Here is a 27,046-nt window from a genome sequence, read left to right as displayed (position 1 = left end):
TAAATCCTACATGCGCAGTCGGCGGCTTGCCGGTATTCTGCGGCTTATCCCGCATCGACAACATTCACACAAGGCGCGAGCAGAGGCGCTTTTTAGTGTCACGTCACGTCACGTCTGAAAAGGGCTGAAGCTGCTTGCTTAGGCAGGACGGGGAACTTGTTGGGCGTGGCAGTTCCTGTCGAAGATCCCGGGAGAAACTCATTTATGCCCACAAGTGAAGCATCCCATTGTGAGTTCCCTGGGAAACTCGTCAAACTGAGGGTTGTTTTCGGGGTTTAAAAAAATATATAGAATCGCAGAATTATACACTAGGAAGAGCCCTTTGAACATCTCTAGTCTAAGTCCTCCCCAGTCCAATGCAGTATTTACAATGCAGGGTAAGTGCAACTGGAGAATCCCTGACAGGTGAACTGGGCTAAACTGCTTCCGCTTGGTATGTGATATGTTACTGCGGTTTGTGTGCTATTTATTTAAGGTTTGAACTTTTAAAGGATACTCTTTTTTTTGCAAGTACACAATGTAGGTCTGTAAAATATAGCCCAACATCAAATAACCCATGAAACAACCCAAAGGAGTCCTTTAGATTTAAGGGCGTTGGGATTCCAGGTTCTGTCTAAGGATTTCAGTTGCACGTGGACTGTGCATCGGGCCTTACAAACAGGGGCGTTTGCAAGGATTGCTGATTTGCACATGTGTCACAGATTAGTCACCGTAGAGAGAACTTTAATATCATCTGGAAGTCACTCATTCAGAATATCTTGCAGCTCAGGAACCTATTGTGATTTAGTTGTCAATTGAAATTACCCAGACATGAAGTTTGGAACTGCCGTTTACCCTCCACAAGACTGACTACATGTGTGTGGTTTTTCTCTTGTTCTTTTCTGCTTGGATTTCTACTGTGAGGGTTAAAGAGAAGGTAATCCAAGTTAAATCCATGTTCTTTTAGAACTTTCTGGAAATTGCTGGGATGTAGTCAGAGAGAGAGTGAGAGAGCAAAGAATATGGTGTTTTTGTTGCGATTAATCCTGTTCCTTTCTCTATTGTGTGTAGATTAAGTTACAAAGCTGCCTGTTTACTGCCCTTGGACGTCTGCCATGCCACTGTAACCTTGGCCATTATGTGGGGAGTTCAGAAAAGAGTGCCTTGTGTTTTTATCACTCCGCAATAGTGAGAAGAGTCGATATGCAGGGATCTTCTATGTATGAAGAAGAGGCCCATTATCCCAAGCAGAAGTGGAAGCCAGAGTTGCTATGGAACACAGTGTACAGTATATGGATATCCCTACCTTTGTAAGGGACGCGGGTGGAGCTGTGGTCTAAACCACAGAGCCTAGGGCTTGCCGATCAGACGTCAAGTGCAAGTAGATAAATAGGTACTGCTCCAGTGGGAAGGTAAACGGCGTTTCCGTACGCTGCTCTGGTTCGCTAGAAGCGGCTTAGTCATGCTGGCCACATGACCCGGAAGCTGTCTGTGGACAAACGCCGACTCCCTTGGCCAATAAAGCGAGATGAGCGCTGCAACCCCAGAGTTGTCCGCGACTGAACCTAACGGTCAGGGGTACCTTTACCTTTACCTTTTACCTTTGTATTAGTAGCGCTTTGCATTTTCAAAATATCCTGCTAGCAAGCTACTGCACACTGAAGGTTTTTGTAGTGTGATTTTTTAATATTATAATTCAGTAAGGATTCCAGACTGTTCCCTGGAGGCTGAGCTTAGGTTTGAAGAAGTCTGTTCTGATGCCATCCTTCGGACTTTTGTTGGGCAGAGGGGCAGGTTTGGTGACTTACTGCAATCTACTATCAGCAGCCAAGAGACCACTGAATTTGTACTCCTTTGCAGTTTGTAAGAGGAGTAAGCAGAATTTGAAGCCAGGGGTATAGTGGTTGTTTGCTTTTTAAGTAAACTTCAGGACTTTGTATTTTGCACTGTTTTTCTAATATCAAACTGTTGCTCACTGCAGAGTTAATAAAGATAAGGAGACATCAGAGTCCCTTCCCATCCCCCCAAAGCAAGAACTGATCATTCAGCAGCGGTTTTGCTAACAATGTGGAATGTTTCCAACTGTAGTTCCTCAGATGTCTTTCTAAGCCTGGTTTTGATTAGAATTGAAGTTTATGTCCAAGATGTGCTTTGCTATGCTAGTATTTATTGTAGCTTGCTTGTTTTACTTGCCAGTTTTTTTGGTATCTACTGAAGTGCTGTCTGCAGTTTCTCCTTCTAATCTTTTTTTTCTTTCTTTTCGATAACTTTCCTGCAGGCGTATTTACCAACACTGGGTTCTAGAGAAAAGCCCAGGGAATTTTGTTATCCTATTTCAACTCGCTTCCCCCTACCTCCCTTGACATGCTTGCTGAATGAGAGGAAAATAGTGTCTAGTGACTGGATTTTGTTGCCTAACTGAGTTGGCTGAAAAGGACCAGGTTAAATGATGCACAAAATCCTTGGGTTTAATTTAGTTTAGTGGAACTCAGCTTGAGTCTTGACATTTTTTTCTCCATAGGGATGCAATTAAAATATAATCTGGATATTGTTAGTAATAGGTCACTTTTCCCTGTCTTTCTTCTGGGTACATCCTGATATTCTGTACAGTATTATGATGAAATTTGGGGTGCAACTGTACAGGATTTCCCTACCACGAAGCTTGTTACTTTGCAGTGTTAGGTGAATTACTCCCTGAATGTATTCACTGGCTGTTTTCTTGGCTTGCATTTAGTCAGTCCATATGTATGGAGGATGGCAACTGTGAAGTCTTTCACCATTGGCCCAGATTGACCATGCATGTTTTATAAGTGGAGCAATGTCTTTGGGACAAAGTTGCATACTCTGGAGAAATGTCTGTGAGAGAAAGTTAATACTTTTCTCTGTGGGAGAATGTTGCTGCTTAATCAAGACATTAATACAAATCTTGACTTATGCTACTTTTAATACCAAATTAACTCATAAAACTTTAATACTGTCTCTTCTGAGTCTCCTCTCTCCCAGTTTGAGTTGTGAAGACAATTGCTAATCTATAAATTATTATTGTTCCATTACTAATATACTTGTTTTGCATTATTTATAGTAGACTTCAATACATAACATTTTAAAAAAACACACACAAGATGCAAGTGAATACTGAAAGCTTTTGGTAAAATGTAGGAAGGAATACTTACGTATCTGTTGGCTTGGATCTAAAAAAGGGATGGGGGGGGGAGGAGGAGAACAGTTGTCCATTCAGTCAGATTTTTCTTTTTTACTACATGAAAATAGCCTCTGCGGGTTACCATTGCCAGATTTCTGTAGCTTGTCTGGGGCTATCGAGCAGTATGACGCTATGATTAATTTTTAAAGGACAAATGATTTACCCGTCTTGGAAAGGTGATATTGATGGAATAGTAAGGACATTAAAGGTGTGCTATGAGGATATGTTGCTCAACAGTGTTCTCTTTGAAATAAAGGCTAAATACATGCTGTATTATTAATAGACCTGAGGCAGATCTGATTTTTCTAAGTACTTTACATATTTCAAACAAAGCTGCCCCTTCCTGGTGACATCATCCACTGGACAGAAATTTAACCCTTTCTGCTATACATTCAACTGTGTTTGCCCATGTTCATCCCTTGTAACCACTGACTTTCTTCCTCCCTCCCTCTCCTGTAGTCTCCCATAGTCTCCTACAGTCTCAAAATACAGCTTAGAAATGCTGGAGATTCTGAGCAGCTGGGGTGATTGAGGAAGAAGCATTAATCTGGATCATAAAGGTTTTTGGGTCCCTGCCCTAAACTTGGTTCACACAAAAAAAGAACAAGAATGACACCATTTCTCCCTAGCAGGTGGCAAATTGTGTCAAGTACATTAAGAACTGCAAAAAGATTTGTCAGAAAATAAAAATAGAACCCATTTACCTGTATCCTCTCTCCAAAGAGATTTTGTCTCCGCTTAATTAATATTGAAGGTGATTCCCACCCTTCTTCTCTTGAAGTTCTTGGGTTGAACAGTTCCTGATAATTTCCCTCTGCGCAGATAATTTTAATTAAAGCTCCGCAAGCCACACAGACCAGGTTGAATGCCTTTTATTAGATATCTAAAGTAGAAATTTCTTCTCTTTCCATTCCTGGGTCTGTTTTCCAAATACTTTTTCTACCCCACATCCAGAGGATGCTCATATTAGGGGCTGGATTCCTCGAGCATTCTGATATGGCTTCCCTGTCCGCTGCTTCTAAACATGTCCAACATCCTAAACATGTGAAAATATCTGAGAGCTTTGAGTATATGGTTTGGCTGTAACATGGAACAGAGGAGCTCAGCTAGAAGCCGGCCAATGCCAGGGGATTTTATTGTATAGTAGAGAGCGCAATTAGGATTGGAAACATGAGAGGAGTTTAACACACACAGCCCTGCTCCCTTGCCGTGATCCTGAGGAAAATCACCCCAGGAACAAACAGCAGTTCCTGGGCAGGCGAGGACAGGCAGGTGGAATTAGCAGCTTCAGGAATCATAGGGATGGGGCAAGGGGAAAGAGACGGGGGGGGGGAGCCTATCCATATGCTGAAATCCCTATCCAGATTAATCCTCCCCCCCCCCAAAAAAAGGGCTGCCAGGAGCATCCCAGACACTGAAATTTCAGGGCCTATTATAGGACGTTGGGCCAGTCCCACATTCCTGGCCTCATCTATGTCACATGGTTCTTGTGAAGATAATGGTGTCCCGGGGGGGGGGGGGCTTTATGCATTGGTCTGAGCTCTTTGAGGGAGGAGCAGAATCAAAATGTAATAACATAATCATTACAGGAGTACTCCCAAGCTATAAATCTGCTTCTTCCAGGGAAGTGCACCCATGTTCAGAACAAGCTGACTCCTCACCTCCTGGACTCAAGAATTTAGAGCACATAACACCACAGTCTTTTCAGGGTTCAGCTTCAATTTATTGGCCCACACTCAAGCCATCGCTACCTCCAAGAACAAGTCTAGCACCTCAACTTTACTATTATTTTGACCTGTTAGCTGACCAAACCTCTCTTTTCTTACCCATCAAATGCTCCAAATAATTCATTAACGGAGAGGGGAGATGCCTTCAGCTATTGGGAAGCACGGCTAGACACACACTTTCCATTCATTGAATAGTCTCCTGGCATGATGCCTTTAAATATCAGAGCTGTTTTGATTTAACAATTGGTTCATAACACTATTTTGCTGTTTGAATACTTGTACATAATTGATTTACAGTTGTTATGTGCAAAGCTGATCAATATATTCATTATTTTGGTATAAAAGCATGCATCACTGCAATTAAGTGTTGAGGGGGGAAGCCAAATGGGGAAACTCCCCCCCCCCCTTTCTAGCTTCTGCTTCTAAGATAATTGCTTCATTGTGGTTATGGATAAATATTTAGAAATTCTTCCTTTAAATCCCAGCACATTAAAGTATTGGTGCTATTGCCAGCTACATTGAAGTGTTTCTGTTGCATATTTGCTTTGGCAGATCCTCTAGTGTTCCATTATGGAGAGAGAACATGATGGCTTTCATTTGTTTCCCTTGCTGTCAACTGCATACAATAGGCTTTCTTCTCTTGATTCACCCAGAGTTTGTCTTCACATGAGAATAAGGACAATTGGAACAGCTGTTGGCCCGTTGCCAATACCCCCTTTTTGGTGGGAGTGCCCACATGTGGTGGGAGTGCCCCAAAATCCAACTATTCTGGACAACAGCCATACGAGAAATATGTAAAATAACTAAGCAAGTATTAGAAATCACCCCAGAACTGGCCTTACTAAACATCTTCCAAGACAATAATGCCCATTTACACCACAAAGAACTCATAACCCACCTACTTTCAGCAGCCAGAAACACCATAACCAGACACTGGAGAGACCTGTCAGGAGTAAGCATGGACCAATGGTACCAAATAGCATGGGAAACAGCCTTACTGGAAAAATTAACCAATAAACTGAAACTGACACGGGGACAAATAGAAGAAGACGCCTTCACCCCAGTATGGCTCCCCTTTATCACGTACACAGCTGAACAAGACAATGACAAAAATCCACCAACAGCATACAAATCAATATGGCTAATCTGATCCAAAACACCCACCCAGCCCACTCACACATGAAAACAAAGATCACCACAGCCAATCAAAAACAAACAACCACACCTTGGCCTACCCCAACCTCTCTCACCACCAAAGGAACACAAGTGAATAGTACAGAACCTGCACAAGCGACGCTGACACAAAACCCCACATATTTTAAGTACTCTACTGCAACCTTCTGCAATGCCGGAATCCCAGCCATAGCACCCAAGTTGTGTACAGTGGTACCTCGGGTTAAATACTTAATTCGTTCTGGAGGTCCATTCTTAACCTGAAACTGTTCTTAACCTGAAGCACCACTTTAGCTAATGGGCACCACCACCGCCCGATTTCTGTTCTCATCCTGAAGCAAAGTTCTTAACCCAAGGTACTATTTCTGGGTTAGCGGAGTCTATAACCTGAAGCGTCTGTAACCTGAAGCGTCTGTAACCCGAGGTACCACTGTAGTTCCATTCAGGAGTAACGGCAGATCGTGGCATTATGTGAATGAGCCTTGTGCTTATGCATTCCCATGGTTTGATCCTGGTTTGGAGGGACCACACAAACTAGCAGTGGTAGCTACAGATTAAATAGGAAACCTGGAGTGTTTCCAGATGGAAGTTTATTGAGGAACCAGCACTGCTCATGCATTCAAGATTATGCACCAGAAAAGGAAAAACAAAACCCAAGATGGCTTAATTTATTTTTGAACACACATAGCCCTGTTTTAACATAATAATACTAGCTACATTCACATATTCATTGAATGAGCATTTAAAGAGAGAGACAGTGATGTGTAGCCCCCACTCAGTGCGCCTTGGACCAGTCTCTGTCTCTCACCTAACCTACCTCACAGGGTTGAGGAAGAATCAGGGAGGAGGGGGACGCATGTATTTCACCTTGATAATTCTTTGCAGAAAAGGCAGGATATAAATGTGATAATAAATACATTTTTAAAATACTGAACCATTCTGTTGAGTTCATTTTTTAAAAAAGCTATGTGCCTAACTTAACCCCCTATGGAAAGAATGGTTCTCCTTAACCATTTTGAGAAACTTTTTAAATATGAGAAATGTGGGGGTGGGGCTAATGTGTTAATAAACAACACATTTCAAAGGCCCTCGCCACCCAGGGAATTATTAATTATTTCCCAAAAAAAGCATGTTTATAACACATTCTGCTGCACAGTCTCTCGTGGGCTGGATGGAGCCTTGTTGCTGTTGTTTCACAGAGTTAATTCAATGCTTTGAAATCGCTCTGGGGGTAAATAAGATATTCATGGAGCAGGGGGATATACACAAGGCAGCCTTTCTCGTTTTTAAGAGCACAAGCACCCGACTGAATTCCATATTTATGTCCTAATGGTACAGCGTACAACATGTGGCTCTCTACAGAGATCTCACACTTTTAGACACATTTTTCAAAAGGTCAGTTGCTTGCCTGAGAACCCATATTGAGAGGCTAATTACACCAGGACTTCAAGGAGGCTCAGCTTGCAATGCTGTGTGTGCTCTGTAGGAAAGGGTAACTGAGGGAGGGAGTCCCCCCCCCCAAAAAAAGAATAAGGCTTATATCGCCTTTGAGCTCCTGCGACCCAAATTGAAGCAACTATTATGAATTATGCATCAACAAAAAAAGACTCTTGTCTTAAGATTTATTGCATCTTAGTGACAGTCCACATGGAAATAACTTTAAGAAGAAATAGGAGGAAATGACTGGTAGGACAATAACAGAAAATAGGTGAAGTCAAATATTTGCTTTAGGTCCAACAGGACCACCCTTAAGAAGAGCTACTATGAAGTGATGTCTAATTGGTATCTTATGTCATATGGTTTAAAGAAAATACATAATGTTTTATCAAAACAGCCCAAAGACTGTTTTTATTCTGGTCCTAAAATATAAGCATTCTAGAGAAAAAGCATGCACACAACCAGTGCCACTGCTTCAAAAAAATATATGTGCTGGTACTCACCATGAAGTTGTTAAAGTAACTGCCACACTTTTAACATGTTTTTTTTGGGGGGGGGGGGAAAGTACCAGTACCAAAATGTCATTTAATGCCATAATTGTGGTGATTCTTTTGCAGTCATGATGTTGCTTGAAATACTGCTGGCTGTTGTCTTGGGAGCAATCATTTACCTGTTTCTGACCAAGAAGAAAGAGGACAAATTATCTATGGGAGATGGATGGTGGGGTAAAGGACAGAAGCCTGACTCTGAAGAAGATGCAGCTATATATCCTTTCAAGGTGGAAACATCAGACGGCGAGATAAATGTAAGAAGACTCTCTTTCTCACAGTGTTTGCACAAATAGCAGGAAATTCTAGAGTAGCAGCATAATCTCAACCACGGTTTGTTAAAAATGCTTTAGTAGCATTTATAGCAGAGCTTTCCAAACTGTGTGTCGCAACATGTTAGTGTGTCGGCTGCAGTGTGTAGGTGTGTCACGCAAATGCTTCCCGCACTCCTTCCAGGGCTGAAAAACTTAATTCCCGTGTCACGAAATGATACATGTCTAAAAAGTTGGTCAATAACATGAAAAGTTTGGAAAGCTCTGACTTATAGCCAAGTAAATGTGCTTGGTTAAAATTGCAACATAAATCTGAGTTCCTTTAGGTTTACATTTGTAACCAGCTCTACTACCCCCTTAATTTTAACTTGGATAATTTAAATGTATAAAATGTGCTTAAAGCGTTCAACTGAGTCGCATCAGTTTCAGCTGATTTTTAAATCAAGCCAAGAACTATAGATATATAGAAAATATGATACATGCTGAAATGTAGGCTTGCTGCGCAAATACTAACAGCAGTTATTTTCTCTCCAGCAGTAATTTTTACAAGCAGTTTTGTTCAGAGGTCACGGCTGTATCATATTAATCTGGATATGACCCTACCGTTGCCTGTGCTATTAACAGAGAACAATACAATAACGTGTTGTAGCTGTCTGTTTGCGTTAATCAACCCAACCTGGGCTATTTTCTGTATCCCGCATCACTGATAATAGCTTTAAAACAATGAAATTCAGAAGGGTACAATGCACACAGAGCGGAATCTAATTTTAGCTGTCCTTAACATCTGCTGCTGTGTTGGCCCTGTCCACAGTTCTCAGGGGAGAGAGCCTTTGATTTTTAAAGTCCAGCTTCATCCTAATGGCTGTGACTTTCTCTTGTTTGTTTCAGGCAAATGGAACCAGCTGGTTCTAAGAGCACTGCTGCGTGATCGGTCAAATCGTGCCCCAAATTTCTTTCTCTCTCTTTGTGCCATACTTGCACAAACCCACATAAAGCTACTATCAGGAGAGTGGGAAATGCACTGCCTCCAATGAATGGGGGGAAGAAAGGTTAGATAAAAGGGTTCACACAATAGGGCAACATGAGTGTTGGTGGGAAGTTAATGTTTGTGACTTCCCCTCTTTTAGCAGAAGAGTATTCCTGTGTTACAAACAGCGCAGCGAGAGCGTACAGCCTCTCTCTCTATCTCTCTCTCTTTAAATGTCATGTGAAATAACCAGTTGAGGTTCATGACACCTACATTCTGTGGAGCATTCACAAAAGAACTTAATGTATTGTCAGAAGAGTTGTTTTTGCAGTGGAAGCAGTATGAAAGTTCAGTATTCTCAATAGAAGCTCAACCTGAATTGCACATGTGGGTGGTGCAGAACAAGTGTGAAATGGATGTCCATCCCACACCACAGAAATATTGCATAGAAAGGTCTCGTATAGGTTTCACACAAATCTGTGTTATACCAAGTCAAAACTACCAGAAAGACACCAGTCACAGCAAGAAAAGGGAGGAAAACATTATTTTAAGGGTGCTTGGAATAGTAGCTCTGTGGGGGTGAACTACATTTCCCAAAATTCTTTGGGGAAAGCCATGTGCTTTAAATATGTGGCACGGATGTGATTTGAGAAAAAAAGTATTTTAACTTTTGCATATAACTCTCATGTGAGTTTTCAGTTATTCTTCTTTTCATTTCCTCATTCTTCTTTCTCCCTCCCACACATTTGTGGGGTCTAGTACTTACATAGAAGACTTGATGAGGTGAGGTTTGCCGAGCCATTAGAGGATAGTCGCTTTCGATATGGGTTTAATTCAAATTATCTTAGGAAGGTTGTTGCTTATTGGAGGAATGAGTTCAACTGGAAGAAGCAAGTGGAAGTTCTCAACAAATTCCCACAGTTCAAAACAAAGATTGAAGGTTTGTAGCCAATAGTGCTCTGATCAGTCTTTGATCTTGCCTTGTGTTGCATGGGTTTTCAGCATGAAATCAGCTTGCTTATCCATGAGTTTGTTAAAGTAAGATTGCTTTGACTGTATTGTTTTCTTATTCTGTATTTTTTATATATTTACAACAATATAGTAAATATATTTACAACAATATAGTAAATAAAATATTGTTGTAACCCACCCTGGGATCTTATGGTGAAGGGCAGGGAAGAAATCCTATAATTAAATAAATAAAATTAGACTTCCCAATTTGGCTTTGAGGTCTTTGGATTCTAGGATCCGCAGAGAAGAACATTTGTTTTTCAGTGATAGCACCTTTCAAGTCTGAAATTCAGATGGGTCTTCTCTAGAGAGAAGAACGTCAGTCTTCCCTACACTAAAAGTACAGCAACATTGGAGTGGAAGCAGTGCAGGGTTGCAGCACTGGACACCTTTGACCTGCTGCTGTGATTGTAGATCTCCGATCCGTTCACAACTTGAGCTGCTGAATGTAGGAGAGTCTCTTTTTGCAGCAGCCTCTTGTATTATGCCTGATCCAGCAGTGGCCAGTTGTATGCTCCAAGTCATAATGTGACAGAGGTAGTCTCTCTGGTAATCTTGGATAGATTTATGCCAGGAGTTGGCAACCATTTGGGGCCCATAGGCACACTAGCAAACTAGAGAAACTGTCATGGATACCAGCCCACCCTCCCCCACCACAACCAAGCACACATCACAACCTTTTTTATTAGCTACAGTCGAATCGGCACCTGTGGGCATCTGTATGCTTGCAGCTGCCTTGTTAGCAACCCCTGACTTAGGCTACGTGTGGGGTGTTGTTTTTTAAAGTGAAGCTAGTGACGCCTACTACTACATCGACTTCCAGCTTATCAATTTGGCATCTAGCAGCTGAGTCAAAGAGCTTATAACTATTTATTGAACCTAGGTTCCCAGTTATGCTAGGAAGCAGCACACACAAGATACTGGGTTATAAAACCAAAGTCTCTCTCTTATTGACATGTGATTCAGTGATCAGATGAGGAAATTGGCATATGTTTTGGTCCCTGGAATTTCAAAGGACCAACTCAGTGAGCACCAAGACTGGCTTTCTACTAAACAGAAAATCACAAGGCAGCAAACCATCACTCTCCAGAGCACCCTCCCTGTAGCAAATCTCATTCACAAAACCATTTAATAATGTTATGCTAGTAACTAATGATATATCTAGTATATGTTTATGCCCACCTAATCTGTATTAATAAATATTCTAAAGTTTTTATGTTTATGTATATTTTCCATAGGAATCGATGTCCATTTTCTTCATGTAAAACCTTCCCATGTGCCTGAAGGCCAGTCTGCAAAGCCGTTATTAATGGTCCACGGCTGGCCTGGTTCAGTCTATGAATTTTACAAAATAATCCCCCTCCTGATGGATCCAGGGAGCCATGGCCTGAGTGGCGAGCATGTTTTCGAAATAATCTGCCCTTCCATCCCTGGCTATGGCTTCTCCGAGGCACCTCACAAGCAAGGTACGTTGCATTATTTTGAAGGATCTGGAAGTGGTACGTGTACAGTGCTTATCTTTGTTGTTAATTCATAGGAACAGAGGAAGCTGCTTTGCTCTGAGTCAGACCATCTAGCTCAGAATTGATTGTGACAGGGGTTGCCAACATTTTGGGGCACATTTATTAACAGCTGGAACTGCTGTGCTTAAAACACACACACACATACACACTCAAACACTGCAACCAAGTGCACAACATGTGCGATGTAAAACACAGGAGCAGTCAATTACAACATTCCTAGAGTGTACATGTTGAGACATGGGGAGGGATGTCTGTCCAGCCAGCAGGTAAACTTCCTGGGACAGACTTCCTCCGCATGTGACCAGAGGTGGGTGTGGCCTCACCTGTGCAGGTAATGATAAAAGCACAGGGCAGGGGCAGCCATCTCTCTCTCTCTCTCTCTTCTCATCTTCGAAGAAGCAACATCTGCTAAAGATGCCCTCTTGGCTCCCAGCCAAGAGAGGAGAAAGGGTCTATCTTCCTATAAGATAGATTCTAAATGTATTTTACCTTTTTAAGCCTGTCTGCCTTCTGGGATCCTATTGTGAACAGAACATGAGTAAACTCTTTTATACTTTTCTAAAGACTGTGTCGTGTCTTGTATTTTAAGAGGGAACAAAGGGGAAATTACCAGAGTAATTATTATAGAGGTTCTAGTAAACCTGAGCACACATTACCGTTGCGAACTTAAAAGGGGAATGTCTTACTCTGCTGATATTTTGGGAACTTGTTAGCACAAGTTGGATAAGGATATAATCTCACAATATATCTTCTCCTGCATCCCTGAACATTCCCACACAACATAGTCTATCCTGTCGTCTATGACAGAATGCTTCTTTCAATCCTAGCTTCATCAGGGACAGGGAAGGGATTTTGTGGTTACCTTAGGTGGCAGGGCAGACCTCTCTCTCTACGTTCATGGGCGCCAGTGAGCACCATGCTGGTGACCACTGGTCTATACTGGCTGGCAGTGGCTCTCCAGGATTTCACATAGGAATTTCTCCTAGCTCTGCCTGCACACACTGGGAGTTGAATACCTTCTGCATTCAAAGCCGGTGCTCTACAATGGAACCATAACAATTCCCAAGATTGTTTTGACCTCCACTCTGTACCTGTGCTGTTTCAAATAGAGCAGTAGATGTCTGTCTATGCAAGTATACCTGAAACACTCAAATGTACTTACTAGGGACAGGGAGTTACAAATACTAAAGCTGTACACATAAGGTAGCTTTATTTGTGCTTTGGCACCCTAGCCCCATCCAGGCATTCAGTCTAGATGTGTAGCTGGGCAGTGCATGCTGGTCCCACCCACAATGCCCTGCCCTCCTCCTGCTGCCCTTTTCTTGTTCAGTGCAAACATTCAGAAAGGGGCCTCTCACTGCATTCAGCTGAAGGTGATCAGAAGCCTCTGCACAACTGGGATCCTTGTTTTACCATTGCTCAGCATGCTGCAGTCTTGAGAGGAGCCCACAGGAGTGGGGTGGTGACATTGCAGGGAGAGGCTTCTGTGCACGTTGTGATTCATCTCCCCTTTGTATCCTGCTGTTTTTTCAGGCTCAGGGCAGTAAGGCTGCTAATTTTTGTCCTCATCATAGTTCTGTGATGAAGGTTAGACTGAGAGCGCCGGCGTCACAGTGATTTTCCTGGAGAAGGTCCCACGTTTGGTCCTTGGCATCTCCGCTTAAAGGGGGAATAACACAGGAGTAGGGAAAGAACTCTGATAGAGGACCAAACTGCACACTTCACTCCAGAAACTCATGATGAGTTGTGCAAACTGAGTGTAAAGGCTATTGGCTTTTCTGGCAAGGTGTGGATCAGAAGGTTGCGTTGTCTCTGCTCTTTTACTTAATGTAGTAAATAAATGCTCAGTGTGACTGGGGAGAAAATTCCTGTGGCAGCCTTAAATCTAGCTAGAAATTAGTATTTGTCAGGGAACTGTCATCGGAAGAACCGGTGGTGCAAGGGCTCCCAGAGGTTGAGAGAGACTTATCAGCGGAGGAGGGAACCAGCAGGGGGCGAGAAAGAGCTCCAAGGGAAAGCGAGTCAGAAGAATGGCTCAGAGACAATTCTAGCGAGAACAGTGAGGAGGTTTCAGGACCTCCTATAGGGACACCCACTCCTCGCCAGAAATTGTCACGTAGAGAGTCCAGAAGACGTGTTTCCATTAAGGAGCTGTTATGCTGGAAGAAATTCCGTAAACGCCCACTGTCGGATTCTGCCAGCGACTGACGGAGCCATGCTTATGGAGCTCCGTTACAGACAGTGGTTTGTGGACTTAGCCAAACACTGAGGGACTAGGAACTTTACGCACAAGCAGCTCAACATCCCATCACAGCAATCCGACAGTCCCTGAAAGCCGCTTGTGCAGAGAGGCATCATGAGCAACCCAGCCGGAACCGGAGAAGCATGAGGAGCTGGAGCCGGTCCAAGCCTGGAAGAAAGGTACCGGGTGTTGGAGGTCCAGCTAGCGCTGCAAACGGCGAGGCTCGATCAGAGGAGGGCTCAGGATGCAGAAAAAGCAAAGGCCCCCCCACAAGCAAGAAAGATGCCAGGATTGGTGCAGAAGTTTGGGGGGGATCCCAGGAACTATCAAGCCTTTAGGACAGAGATGCAGTATGCTCTTAATCTGCAGTTTGATGACTTTCCCGACGAGGAATCGCGAGTGGCGTTTGTGGTTAGCCATCTCGAAGGGGGGGCGAGAGACTGGGTTAGACCCCTGATGGCAGGGCATAATGAAGTCTTGAAAGACGCACGGAAGTTTTTTCGCGCCATGGACCTGATGTTTTCCAGCGACATTGAACAGGGAGTGGTGCGCAGACAGTTGATGGCTTGTAAACAGGGGAGCCAATCTGTCCGTGAGTACTGGACTGAGTTTACTATGTTGATACACAAATTGGGGTGGGATCTGTCAGCGGAACCCATTCAAATGCTTATCGAAGAGGGACTTTCTTCGGCTGTGAAAGACGAACTTTCCCGGGCGCCCAGGGCGGAGTCTATGGACCAGCTGACCAAATCAGCGCTGACCATTGGAGCACGCCAGGAGGCTAGAGCCTTGGAGAAGCGGGAAGGGAAAGGGGATCGTTGGAGGGATTTCCGCATTCCAGAGATTCCGGAGCCAACTTTCCCGCCCGCAGAGCCGATGGAAGTTGGAACAGCGCGCGCACGGGCAGTTTCAAATCCCAGTGAAGGGCGGAAGAAGGAGGGGAAGAGCCCCAAGAAATGTTATCTCTGCCAGCAGCCAGGTCATTTTGCCAGAGTCTGTCCACAAAGAAAGGAATGGCAAGGGATGGCAGGAGCTGTTGGGGGAAGGAGGAGGAAGGGCAGGACCAAGTAAAAGCCAGCGCCTGACTGCCACCATCAGGGCACAGCAGTCAGGCCAAGGAGCAGTAAAGGTGCCCACGCCGGAACCTCCGAGACCAGCCCTAGTGATAGAGGTGTTGCTAGAGCTGCCAAACGGACATCCCTTAAAGATAAGGGCGCTATTGGACTCAGGCAGCTCCTGTAATTTTATGAGCAAGGAGTTTGCAGCAGAACACCAGATACAGACAATCCCTTTAAGCAACTCCTTGCAGGTGACCACGATCGATGGGAGAGAGCTGTTGGGAGGAGAAGTCAGCTTACAGACCGTCCCAATGGTAATGAGGGTAGCCAGGCACACCGAAAGAATAGCGTTCAATGTGGCCACCTTGGGAGGGGCTCCCATTATTTTGGGGATGAGCTGGCTAGCGTTGCATGATCCGCTAGTGGGCTGGCATCAGAGAGTGGTCTCCTTTGGGTCAGCACATTGCCTAGAACATTGCAAAGAGGGCAAGGCTCCAGAAGGGGCAAAGGCCTTTCTAGCAGGAACAGAAGTAATGGACAAAGGAAAGGTGCCCAAACAATACGCTGACCTGAGCAATGTCTTCAGCGAAAGGGAAGCAGACAAACTACCACCGCATAGACCCTTTGACTGCCAGATCAATCTAGTCCCTGGAGCCCAGCTCCCTGTGGGCAAGCTGTATGCCATGTCAGACAGGGAAATGCAGGAGTTGAGGGAGTTTATTGACAAAAACCTGAAGAGAGGTTTCATCAGAGAGTCCAGAGCGGTGGGGGGCAGCCCAGTGTTTTTTGTGGACAAAAAAACCACGGATAAACCTAGACTTGTAGTGGACTTCCGGAGCATAAATGCAGTGTCGGAACCAGTGGCTTTCCCCATGCCCAGGATTGATGACATTTTGACCCGGGTGAGGAAGGGAAAAATTTTCACTAAACTGGACCTAAGGGGGGCATACAACCTGATACGGATAAGGAAGGGGGATGAATGGAAGACAACGATGTTCACCCCTCTAGGGGCTTTCGAATATCTCGTTATGCCCTTTGGATTACAAGCAGGCTCAGCATGTTTTCAATCGTTCATGAACCACGTCCTGGGACCTCTGCTCTACAAGAATTGTGTGGCCTTCCAAGATGACGTATTAGTCTATTCAGAGAATGAGGAGCAGCATGTAAAGGACGTCAGAGAAGTGTTGAGCCGACTGCAAGCAAACCAACTGTGGGTGAAATTAGAGAAGTGTCAGTTTCACACCAAGGAGGTGGAATTCCTGGGGTACCGCTTGTCAGACAAGGGATTAGCCATGGATCCAGGCAAGGTCCAGGCGGTACTGGAATGGAAGACACTGAAAACGAAAAAAGATGTGCAAAGATTCTTAGGGTTTGGGAACTTTTATCGGAAGTTCATCAAGAACTTTGCCCATTTAACGGCTCCCATCACGGACTGTCTCAGCAGCAAGAAGAAATTTGTTTGGACGGCAGAAGCGGAGCAAGCATTCGAAGAATTGAAAAAGGCCTTCGCTTCGGAAGAACAGCTCCTGCACGTGGATTTACAAAAACCCATGAGAGTGGAAACTGACGCAGCAGACCGGGCGGTGGGGGCGGTGCTTCTTCAGCCGGGGAAGGATAAGTCGGAGTGGAGACCGTGTGCCTTCTTCTCGCGGAAGTTAAACAAATCCGAGAAGAACTACACGGTATATGACCGAGAACTACTAGCCATTCACGAAGCGTTCCGGAAATGGAGACACTTACTAATTGGTGCACAACACAAGGTGCAAGTATGCACGGACCACAAGAATTTAGAGTACTGGAGAACGGCACGAGTGCTCAACCAACGGCAAGTGAGATGGGCACAGGAGTTCTCCAAATTTTATTTTGAAATTTGCTATGTGCCAGGCCCAGAAAACGTCAGGGCGGACGTTCTCTCACGCAAACCAGAGTATTTGGAGGGGGAGGGAGCACCCGAAGAGAGACATATCATCCCAGAGGACCGCTGGGTGTGTGGGGCGGTGTTGGTGGGGCAAAGGGAACTGGTAGAGGAGACGCAGAATGATGAATACGCCCAGAATAAGCTCCAAGGTCTAAGGAGGGAGGGAGAAAACTCCGGAGGTTTTGAAGAAAGAAACGGGGCATTGTATTACAAAGGGGCACTATATATACCCGAAGGGGAATTGAGAGGGAGAGTACTCAAACAGATGCACGACAGCCCTACAGCAGGGCATTTTGGGCAACACAAAACCATGTGGTTGGTTACCAGGGAATTTTGGTGGCCCAGGGTGAGGGAAGATGTAAGGGAGTATGTAAGAGGGTGTGACCAATGCCAGCGAGCCAAGGGAGAAAGGCGGGCGCCGGCGGGGTTGTTAGAACCGTTGCCCACACCAGAGAGGCCATGGGAGGCGGTATCGATAGATTTTATGACTGATCTGCCGAAATCCAAGGGGAAAACCGCCATACTGGTAGTAGTAGACCTGTTAACTAAGATGGGCCACTTTGTAGCTTGCTCACATGCAGTCACGGCGGAAGAGACAGCTAAATTGTTTGTAGAACATATTTTTAGACTGCATGGCGTCCCCTTGAGGGTGGTCTCAGACCGGGGCAAACAATTCACGTCCAGGTTCTGGAGGAAGCTCGTGAGCTTACTGCACGTGGAGGTCAATTTTTCGACTGCCCGGCACCCAGAAACCAACGGGCAGGCGGAAAGAGCAAACGGTATCCTCCAACAATACCTGAGGTGTTATGTCAATGACAGAGAGAACGATTGGGTGGAAAAGTTGGCGCTGGCGGAATTTGCCTACAATAATGCGGAGAATGTGTCCACCGGGATGAGCCCCTTTTTGGCTAATTATGGGTGCCACCCCAGGGCATTTCCAGGGGGAGGAGGGGAGAGATGGAGCGTCCCAGCCGCAGAACTTTTTGTAGAAGAAATGGAAGCGATCCATCGTCAACTCCAACTCAACTTAGAAAGGGCCAAAGAACAATATAAGAAGCAGGCAGACAAGAACAGAAGGGAAGGTGAAACCATAAGGGTGGGGGATCAGGTGTGGCTGTCCACCCAAGGACTGCCGTTCAAGGGGGGTTGCAAGAAATTGAGACCCAAAAGATTGGGACCATTTGAGGTCATTCAACAGGTTAACCCCGTAGCTTTCAGACTCCGGTTACCGAACCACATGAAACTGCACCCAGTATTCCACAGGTCATTACTGTCACCGTATAGGGGGGGGAAAGAAGGGGTTTCCCCACAGGGACCAGTCTTAGAAGAGAGGGAAAGCAGCAACCATGTGGCGGAAATCCTCGACTCCAGGTGAAAGGGTAATCAGGTGGAATATTTGGTAGCGTGGGAAGGGGAACCGGAGTCAGAAAACACCTGGGTAACGGCAGAGGAAGTCAATGACGAGGTCTTGATCGAAGCGTTCCATCAAAGGTTCCCCAGGAAACCTCAGTCAGTAGCGAGGTTCCGGAGGGAGTACTTTGGCACCACCGACGAGGAGGAGGAATTGGAAGGATTCACGGGGTCTGAGTGGGAAGAAGGAATAGATTCCGAGGAGGATGAGTACTTAGAAACCCGAAACAGCAACCGGTGGAGGAAAATGTTCGAGACTTCGGAAGATGAGGGAAGTTCTTTCAGAGGTTTTGCTCCCTCGCCTCCAGCAGAGGAAGGGAGGGGAGGGGGTGGAGGGTGCCCTGGAGGGGAGGTGGATGTCAGGGAACTGTCATCGGAAGAACCGGTGGTGCAAGGGCTCCCAGAGGTTGAGAGAGACTTATCAGCGGAGGAGGGAACCAGCAGGGGGCGAGAAAGAGCTCCAAGGGAAAGCGAGTCAGAAGAATGGCTCAGAGACAATTCTAGCGAGAACAGCGAGGAGGTTTCAGGACCTCCTATAGGGACACCCACTCCTCGCCGGAAATTGTCACGTAGAGAGTCCAGAAGACGTGTTTCCATTAAGGAGCTGTTATGCTGGAAGAAATTCCGTAAACGCCCACTGTCGGATTCTGCCAGCGACTGACGGAGCCATGCTTATGGAGCTCCGTTACAGACAGTGGTTTGTGGACTTAGCCAAACACTGAGGGACTAGGAACTTTACGCACAAGCAGCTCAACATCCCATCACAGTATTGCACAGATTGTATTTGCACTTGGGCTGGGGCGGAAAGCAGTCCTACTTGATAACTTTCCTCCCCTCTCTATAGGCTTTGATTCTGTGTGTGCTGCCCGTGTCTTCTATAAGCTGATGCTCAGGCTGGGCTTCCAGGAATTCTATACCCAAGGAGGGGATTGGGGCTCGTTGATCAGTACCAATCTGGCTCAGATAGCTCCAAGGTGAGTGTTCATCTTCTTGACAGGCGAAATGCAAAACAGATTTATTATTTAAGCAGCATATTGGCTACTTATGAAAATGAGGCATCTCCATCCTGATTTAGATTGAATCATTTGGCATATGATGTTCCCCCATCAGCCACATACCCCAGGGGGAGAGGAAGCCCTGTGACTTGAGCACCCTGCCAGCTAGACTGTAGGAACCAAACATATTGAAATTGCACAACTACTTTCCTAAACTTAGAGTCCTGAGTGTGTCCTGAGACTCCCAAGATTCTGGCTTCCTAATGGGAGCTGCTTGTTTCTTCTCCAGTGGGCTTGGCCTATATGTTTCTTCAAAACGGCAACAGGGTGCCATCTGAACTCCAGGTAAGTCATAAATCTATGGAGTTAAAAAGAAATATTTTTGTGGATGACTTATCTAACTTTTGTAAATTGTTTTAGCCACGTGAAAGGTGTTCACTTAAACATGGCAACAGTGACTACCCTGCATTTCAAGCAACTTCTTTCCATTACCTTGGGACGGTATTTCCCAGGACTCTTTGGTTTTGAGGATGTGGATGTCCAGCGGATGTTTCCTTTTAAGACAAAAGTGCTCTACAGGATCCTAGGGGAAGGTGGCTACTTTCACCTACATGCTACGAAGCCTGACACTGCTGGTAAAAGGCTTTCTTTTAAAAAACTTGCTTGTCCTTCCAAGTAGTCAATTTATCTTTGATCAGTTAATAAACGTTTGTGTTCAGAGTTGCACTGTTCCATGCTAGCCACTTTCCCAAGTGGTGAGAAGTTTCAAGAGCGGCACTGCCAGAGTCAGGCTTGCTTTTGGAGGCTTAACGGTGCTTTTATGTTTTATTTATTCATTTACAAATATCCCACACTTTGATCTCCTCTGGCTCTTAGTTGAGCTGTTCTGGAGGACTAGTTAGCTTTCACTGAACCATTGGCACATTTTACTCATGTTGCCTCTTTATACCTGGAGCTTTTGGATGAGCTGACAATGCCTGGGGGAAAACAGTCAAATTTGATTAATGGGTTTTCACCTAGATACGCAAGTGAATTAGCTTGACTGTATTGTTGTGATTAGGTCTCCAGACTTTTAAGTGCCTCTGTTTAAAATTATCTTTTTTATAACCTGATTGGGAAAATGAATTAAGAAAAAATGGATCATGCGTTCAGGTATATGCAGATTAAATTATAGGGCTGAGTGACAATAGCACTACACTGAAATAATTTCCCTAATTGGCATAGTGTATTACTGCATTGCTGCAGAAATGGCATATACTGATCTAGTTCAAGAGGACTAAAAAACATGATTAAGTCTAGTCAGTACATATGTTGTTTGTTTCTGTATACAGCAAAGGTGGAGAACCCCAGACCCACGGGTCTTTTGCAAGCACCAGGCCTCTCTCTCTGGCCCTAAGGACTCTCCCAGGCCAAACCCCGAGGTCACACCCCCTCCTCCTCCTTGCTTCTTATCTTACTTGATCATTTTTGCCTGGCTCAAATGTGTCCTGCAACTCCTGGTAATGACTCTTGCTTGCCTGGGTGAAGGATAGACTGGAGTGAGTGAGGGAGCACACCTTGATTAAAAGCTGATAATGTCAGCTAAGGCCAGATTAAGCCTGCGGTTGGTTTCTCTCCCACTGCTGCTACCACCCAGACTAGGGAATGCATCCAAAAGTGCTGCCTACTTTTAATGTTATGGTTAAGAGTATAGGCGGAAGGCATCGATGGCATGGTAATAAGAGGCTCTACAGAGAGCTTCGTAAAGGACTCCATGTTATGCTGTGGCAAAAGATTGCCATATGATGTAAGTGTAGATATGTTCTGAACTGCCCAGTGATCTTCGGATGAAGGGTGGTACACAAATTTAATATATAACTTAATTGTAATAATATTAACAGGTGAAAACAGGGATGACACACACTGGTGTCTTGATACAGTAGGTGCAGTGAAGGTGTTTAAAGACTCAGACTGCCCAAAGTGTCTACGGTAAATGTGCCCAAAATGGCACCATCCAAAAAGAAGAGAGATTTATTTATTTATTTGTTGGGGAACTCCACGGTGGACTTTACATTTGGATTTAAAGGGTCCTATCAAAGCTAGTTTTAAACAAGCTGATGCAGGAAACACCCGCACGGCCTTTATCAGCAACAGTTTTGAAAGTGCCATTGGTTTCTACGGAATATTAGGGCTTGCATATCTGAGTCTCTTCACAAATGATGTTGAGCATTTTAGCAGGATTCTTTCATGGGTAATCCACAGCAGGACAAATCAGAGCTAGCATGGTGGGATAATGGTCAGGCTCCACTGTGCTGCTCTCCCATCTGTGGAAGCAGTTCTGCCTTTCAGGGAAGCAGAGCTGCTGTCAGCTGCTATCACCAATGAGAGAGGCAGGCAACGTAAGGAAAGATTCTAGTTTTGCCTGGCCTCCATAGGAACATAGGTACCCGCTTTACCCTGCATCATGTCACTGGTCCATCTAGCTCAGAAGTGTCTACACTGACTGGCAGTGGCTCTCCAGGATTTCAGACGGGTGTCTGTCCCAGTCCAACCTCAAAATGGTTGGGGATTGACCCTTAGACTTCCTGCATTCATAGCAAATGCTCTACCACTAAGACCCGGTCCTCCTCTGTTACCAAAGCTTTATCCTACTGCTGGTTTAAGCTTCAGTTTCCCCTTATAACTTAAAAAACAAAATCCTCAAAGCTGTTTCAGCGTGTTTGTTTATTCTGTAAGGCTGTTAATACTGTTGGTACATAATTCATCCTACAGATCAACTTGCCAAGTGTCTCTTTATTTAGTGTCTTGTCAATCAGCAGCTGCTTCAGACAGCTGGAGTCTTGTGTTTATTTGGGGCCGGGGGTGGGGGAGAGAGAAGTTAGCTGAAAATATGTTGGATGAAAGCGAACCCTTGGTTTTCATTCTTGTTTAGGCTGTGGCTTGAATGACTCTCCTGTGGGCTTGGCTGCATACATCTTGGAAAAGTTTTCTACATGGACCAATCATGCCTTTCGAGATCTAGAAGATGGAGGACTAGAAAAGTGGGTGTCATTTCTCCCTGCCCCTCTCTCTAGGTTTACAGATGCCTATTTACCTTTGATGCTTGTTTACCTATCTGCACTATTCTCAGATTAGTGTCACAATCGCCTCTTGTGTTGGATGCTTAGCTGACACTCTTCTTGGTCTTCTTTCCAACCAGAGGGCTGAATCATCATGGGAGTCAAGAGGTATCACCATCTTCCCCTGTAGCCCCCATACTCCCCCCTGTCTATCTACATTCTTCTTATGTTTGGACTGTCCACTCTTTTCCTTCCTCCCACCTCCTCCGTGAGATCCTCAGCTTCATATACAGCAGCACTGTGAACCTGGAAGCAACACTTCTCCCTGTTCTGCTGCCCCATCCTGTCTCGGTCCAGCCGTGTTTGCTTTCAGTCGTGTTGGCAGGCTCAGAGAACCAAATGCAACACAACTTAGCACAGTCTATTCATTTTAAGTGTTTATGTTGTGCCTTTGTAGTGCACGTTGAGAGCGGCTTAATGCCAGCGCAACTTGGTTTGCAGTCTGACTGAGCAGGGAGGCGCTGGACTGCAGTGTTGCTGAATTTAAGAAATCAAATGCTGCAGATTATTTTGAAGTTAGCTTGTAGTGCCCGGTTCTTCACCTGCTTTGAAGGTTTGAAATGCAGCTCAGTCAGAAAACTCAAAAGAAGAGCACATGTTCTTGCATGTCCTTGCTGACATCTAGTGTCACCATGCATGTATGAGTATTGTGCAAACGCACCCCTTTGGACAGGAGAAACATTTGTGAAGGTGGCAGCCCTCCTATGCCGAACAAAAATTTGCAAGGAGAACACTGGCTTGCTCCACAATCTAACTTGGGGTTGTTTTGTGGTGGAGTCCTGCAGCTTAAAAATGGCTTAGACCCCTTTCTGAGAGGAAAGAAGCCTTAACTTAGTTTTTATAACAAAGTCCTATGGCCAGCAAATTAGCTGCTCTACAGGCTTCTCTTATGCCACCGTCAGCTTCACATCTCCTGACTGCCTGGACAGCTGAACATGTTGAGGCCCTAGCAGTGAATTATCTAAATTGGACATAATCCTCTGGGAACTTCCCTTACAATAAGTTCTGTTGAAAGGGAGTAGATCTGTGTGCTTTAACTCATTTATATCAGGGTTTTAGCAAAATAACTGAGCTGCCTTCTTTCTTTTTTAAGCAATTCTATAAATGGGTATATTATATAAATGTTAAGTGCTTGAGGGGTTTGCTGTCCATATTCTGTCCCTGTTCCCACAGAGTCAACAAAGAAAGGGCTTGATTTACTAGATTATCATTTTGTTGCCTCTTTAAAAAAAAAAAGCAACAAGGAAAAATAGAGTCAGGATAAATGGAAGGAAGAATGTATTCCAACAATATCCCAGAGACTCAAGCTAAATTTAGGAAATAGCTGGAGATAACATTTCTGAACCAAATGTTGATGTGTTGACAGAGATCTTACATCAGCATTTCCCAACCATGCCGGCTAAGACTGATGGGAGTTGTAGTCTTGGGAGTTGTAACCTGCATAGAGAACTTGAGAGGGAAAGGACGCAAAATCTAAAGAATAAAATAATAATGACCTTAATATTTAACGGCTCCAGATTTTGGTAACAAGGTGCCAGCTTAGGCTAAGGATGAAAAAAGGCTGCAGATGTTGATGATGGAACATAGTTGACAAGTTCTGATGTGGCTGTTTCTGGATTGTATTTTTCAGGAAGTTCACACTGGATGATCTTCTCACAAACATCATGATCTACTGGGTATCTGGGTGCATAGTGTCCTCAATGCGTTTTTACAAAGAGAATATTGGGAAAGGAATTGGCACCCAGAAGCATGAGAAGTAAGAGATTCCTCTACCTATTTTAGAGAGCTCTTTTCATACCACACGCGCGCACACACACACTTTTAGTTGCCCTGTGTCCTTTTACAGTTTTTCATATTTACTCAGATACCATACATGTGCCAAGTTTAGACAGAAAGTGTACACAAAGGTATTCCCGGTGACTTGTGAAATGCACATCCAGACATTTCAGTGTCAGCAATAATAATATACAAATGTCCTAAATGCATTTGCAGACTCATGTGGATTTGCAACAGGGCCAAGGAGGTTCATGAAGCTATGTCCTTGTACTTTTCTCAGGCAAGCTCAGTCATTTCACTTGCATAGGGAGCTCAGCGTGCAGTTGCACGTGGCAGCAGAGCAAAACCAGTGCTTCTGCTGCCACGCCCTGTGCCAGGCTCCCTGTGCCTCTCCTTCTGGGCAAGCCGCAGCAATTTGCTTTGTTGGGAATTTAGGAAGGCAACAGAGGCCCACTGGCAAATGTGATGGGGATGCTTAGGGCAGAGAAATATGATTTGTGGGTCCTCTCCAGACCTTCAGCTCCCTGTTTCCCATCCCTGAGTTAGTTCCAATTTCACGACTGAGTTCTGTCCTTGCCTTTTAACTTCTGAGGGCCAGCTTGACGGAGCCGCTCTGCTCACTGGAGCCTTTTACATATGCTTTTGGAGCAAGGTCTGCTAGCGTGGGAGCTTAAGATATGTGCTAGTGCAAGGCATTTCACAAAGCCTCAAAATGGGTGCTAAGCCTACGTTGCACAAAGTCTTCCACTGATTCAGGCTCAACAGCATCTCTGCCAGAGTTTCTTCCACTGCCATATTTCTGGAGTGAAAGCGCAGCTTGCCCTGCCACAGCATGTCTACCTGGGTGCAGAACCTGTTGAGCTCAGTGGGGCTTACTTCTGAGTATACATGCATTAAATTGTGCCCTCGACCTTCCTTTTCCCTGTTTTGCCTGTGGTTTGGAGTCCTGTTTGAAGAAGTCCCTTCATTGCGAGGAACAGAGTGACATGTTTTCCCTCTTGGTTCTCTTGCAGGCTCTCTGTGCAAGTCCCTACAGGAATTGCTTCATTTCCACATGAGGTCCTGCATATGCCCCAGTCATGGCTTCAACAGAAGTATGCGAACATTGTTTCCTTCAGCTACATGGCCAGAGGTGGACATTTTGCGGCTTTTGAGGAACCAGAGCTCCTTGCAGCAGATATTTTGCAGTTTGTGGGGAAAGTAGAAAAGGGCAACTTTGCCAAGAAGTTGGGTTCTGGGCTGTTGTAATCACCACTGTAGGGAATCCTCCCCCCACACTTAAGAAGTAATTGAGATTAAAAATGATTAAAATGCTTTGCATTTAGGGTAGCTTTTGCTGAAGTTCCTGGGGTGTTTTCCTTTTTTTCTTTTTTTGTAGCACTGTTTCTCTTCCCATTTGGCTAGATAAAAATTGAATCGAGGCACATTCAAGCTGACCTTGTGCTGAGTTTATATAGTGTAGTGCCCAGAAGAGTGAACAGTGAATTAGGATGACTTTCATTCAAATGGTTACTATTGCTATATCACCATCCATGCACATGGCAATTTCTATAATCTTTGAGAATTCCTGGAGAACAAGTGAGATCCTTGCAAACTGGAGATGGGCAAATGTTGTTTCCAACTTCAAAAAGGGGGGAAAAGAAGAACCAGGTAACTCCCAACCAGTCGACTTGACATCGATACCAGAAAAGGTCCTAGAACAGTCAGTCTGTGCCCACTTAGAAAGGATTCTGTGAGTACTAAGACCCCGCATAGGTTTCTCAAAAGCAAGGAATTCCAGACGAATATCATATATTTTATATATATATAGAGAGAGAGAGAGATAGAGAGAGAGAGAGTTACAAGCTTGGTGGGTCAAATGAATGTTGTGGATGTGTATCTTGATTTCAGTGAGGCTTTTGACAGAGTCCCCCATTATGTCATTGCAGAGAAGCTGGTAAACTGTTGAGTGAATCTGTTAATTTCAGGTTCTGTTTTTTTATCCAATCTTAAATTCCCTTCCCCATATTTCCACACCATTTTGTAGTTTCTTTTTAAGTCCTCATAGAACTATGAATCAGCATTTTAGCACGAATTTCTCCTAATATACACGTTTGTATGCTGTTTTGCCCCACGTACACATTTTTGCTGAGCAGTATGCCCAACTTTTTTCTAATTGTATGTATGTAATTTTCACTAATATATGCCTTTTTATGTACATTTTATCCCAGGGCATGCATTTTTGCGTGCGTTTCTTGACTGGATAATTTTGAATTTCGAAAGGTGGCTGTGTTTCAGTTCGTGTACTGTTTCAGAAAGTGCAAATTTAAGCAGGTTCACCTTTAAATGCAAACGGAATCGCATTTCTCCCCCAGCCTTACATGTAAGGCCGCTTCCTATGTTTAGTTTATATCTCAAGGCCAGTTCTTCTTCCACCTCAATGGGGAAGGGCCATAGCTCAGTGGTTAAACACTTACTTTGCATATTATGGTCCCATGCTCAATTCCCAGCACCTCCAGCTAGGATTGGGAATGATCCTTGCCTGAAACCCTGGTAGGAGACATCCTACCAGGAATTGTAGATAGTGCTGAGCTAGATGAACCAGTGGTCTGACTTGCTAGGAGGCTGCTTCTTATGTTCCTAACACTTAGCTTAGAAATTGCGGAAGCAACCGGCTCTGGTGGCCACAGGCTGCTCTGCCTGCGTTATTTATCTGCACCTTTTTGTTCCT

The 27,046-nt window shown here is 44.6% G+C and overlaps 1 protein-coding gene across 1 annotated transcript; it reads left to right on the top strand.

The window, feature by feature from the left end:
• Positions 1-26,545, top strand: EPHX1 (epoxide hydrolase 1). The gene is given in 10 exon segments (XM_083604551.1): positions 1-100; positions 103-229; positions 8,136-8,323; positions 10,065-10,245; positions 11,555-11,782; positions 19,312-19,441; positions 19,883-20,097; positions 22,374-22,482; positions 24,191-24,316; positions 25,350-26,545. Coding segments are annotated over 10 exon segments (1,629 nt in total). The 5' UTR covers positions 1-10; the 3' UTR covers positions 25,585-26,545.
• The last annotated feature ends 501 nt before the right edge of the window (positions 26,546-27,046 follow it).

The sequence above is a fragment of the Podarcis filfolensis genome (assembly GCF_964270895.1).
Source record: "Podarcis filfolensis genome assembly, chromosome: 3".
Taxonomy (NCBI): Eukaryota; Metazoa; Chordata; class Lepidosauria; order Squamata; family Lacertidae; genus Podarcis; species Podarcis filfolensis.
Note: the sequence above shows the minus strand (reverse complement) of the source record. Positions and strands in the feature narration are given on the sequence as shown.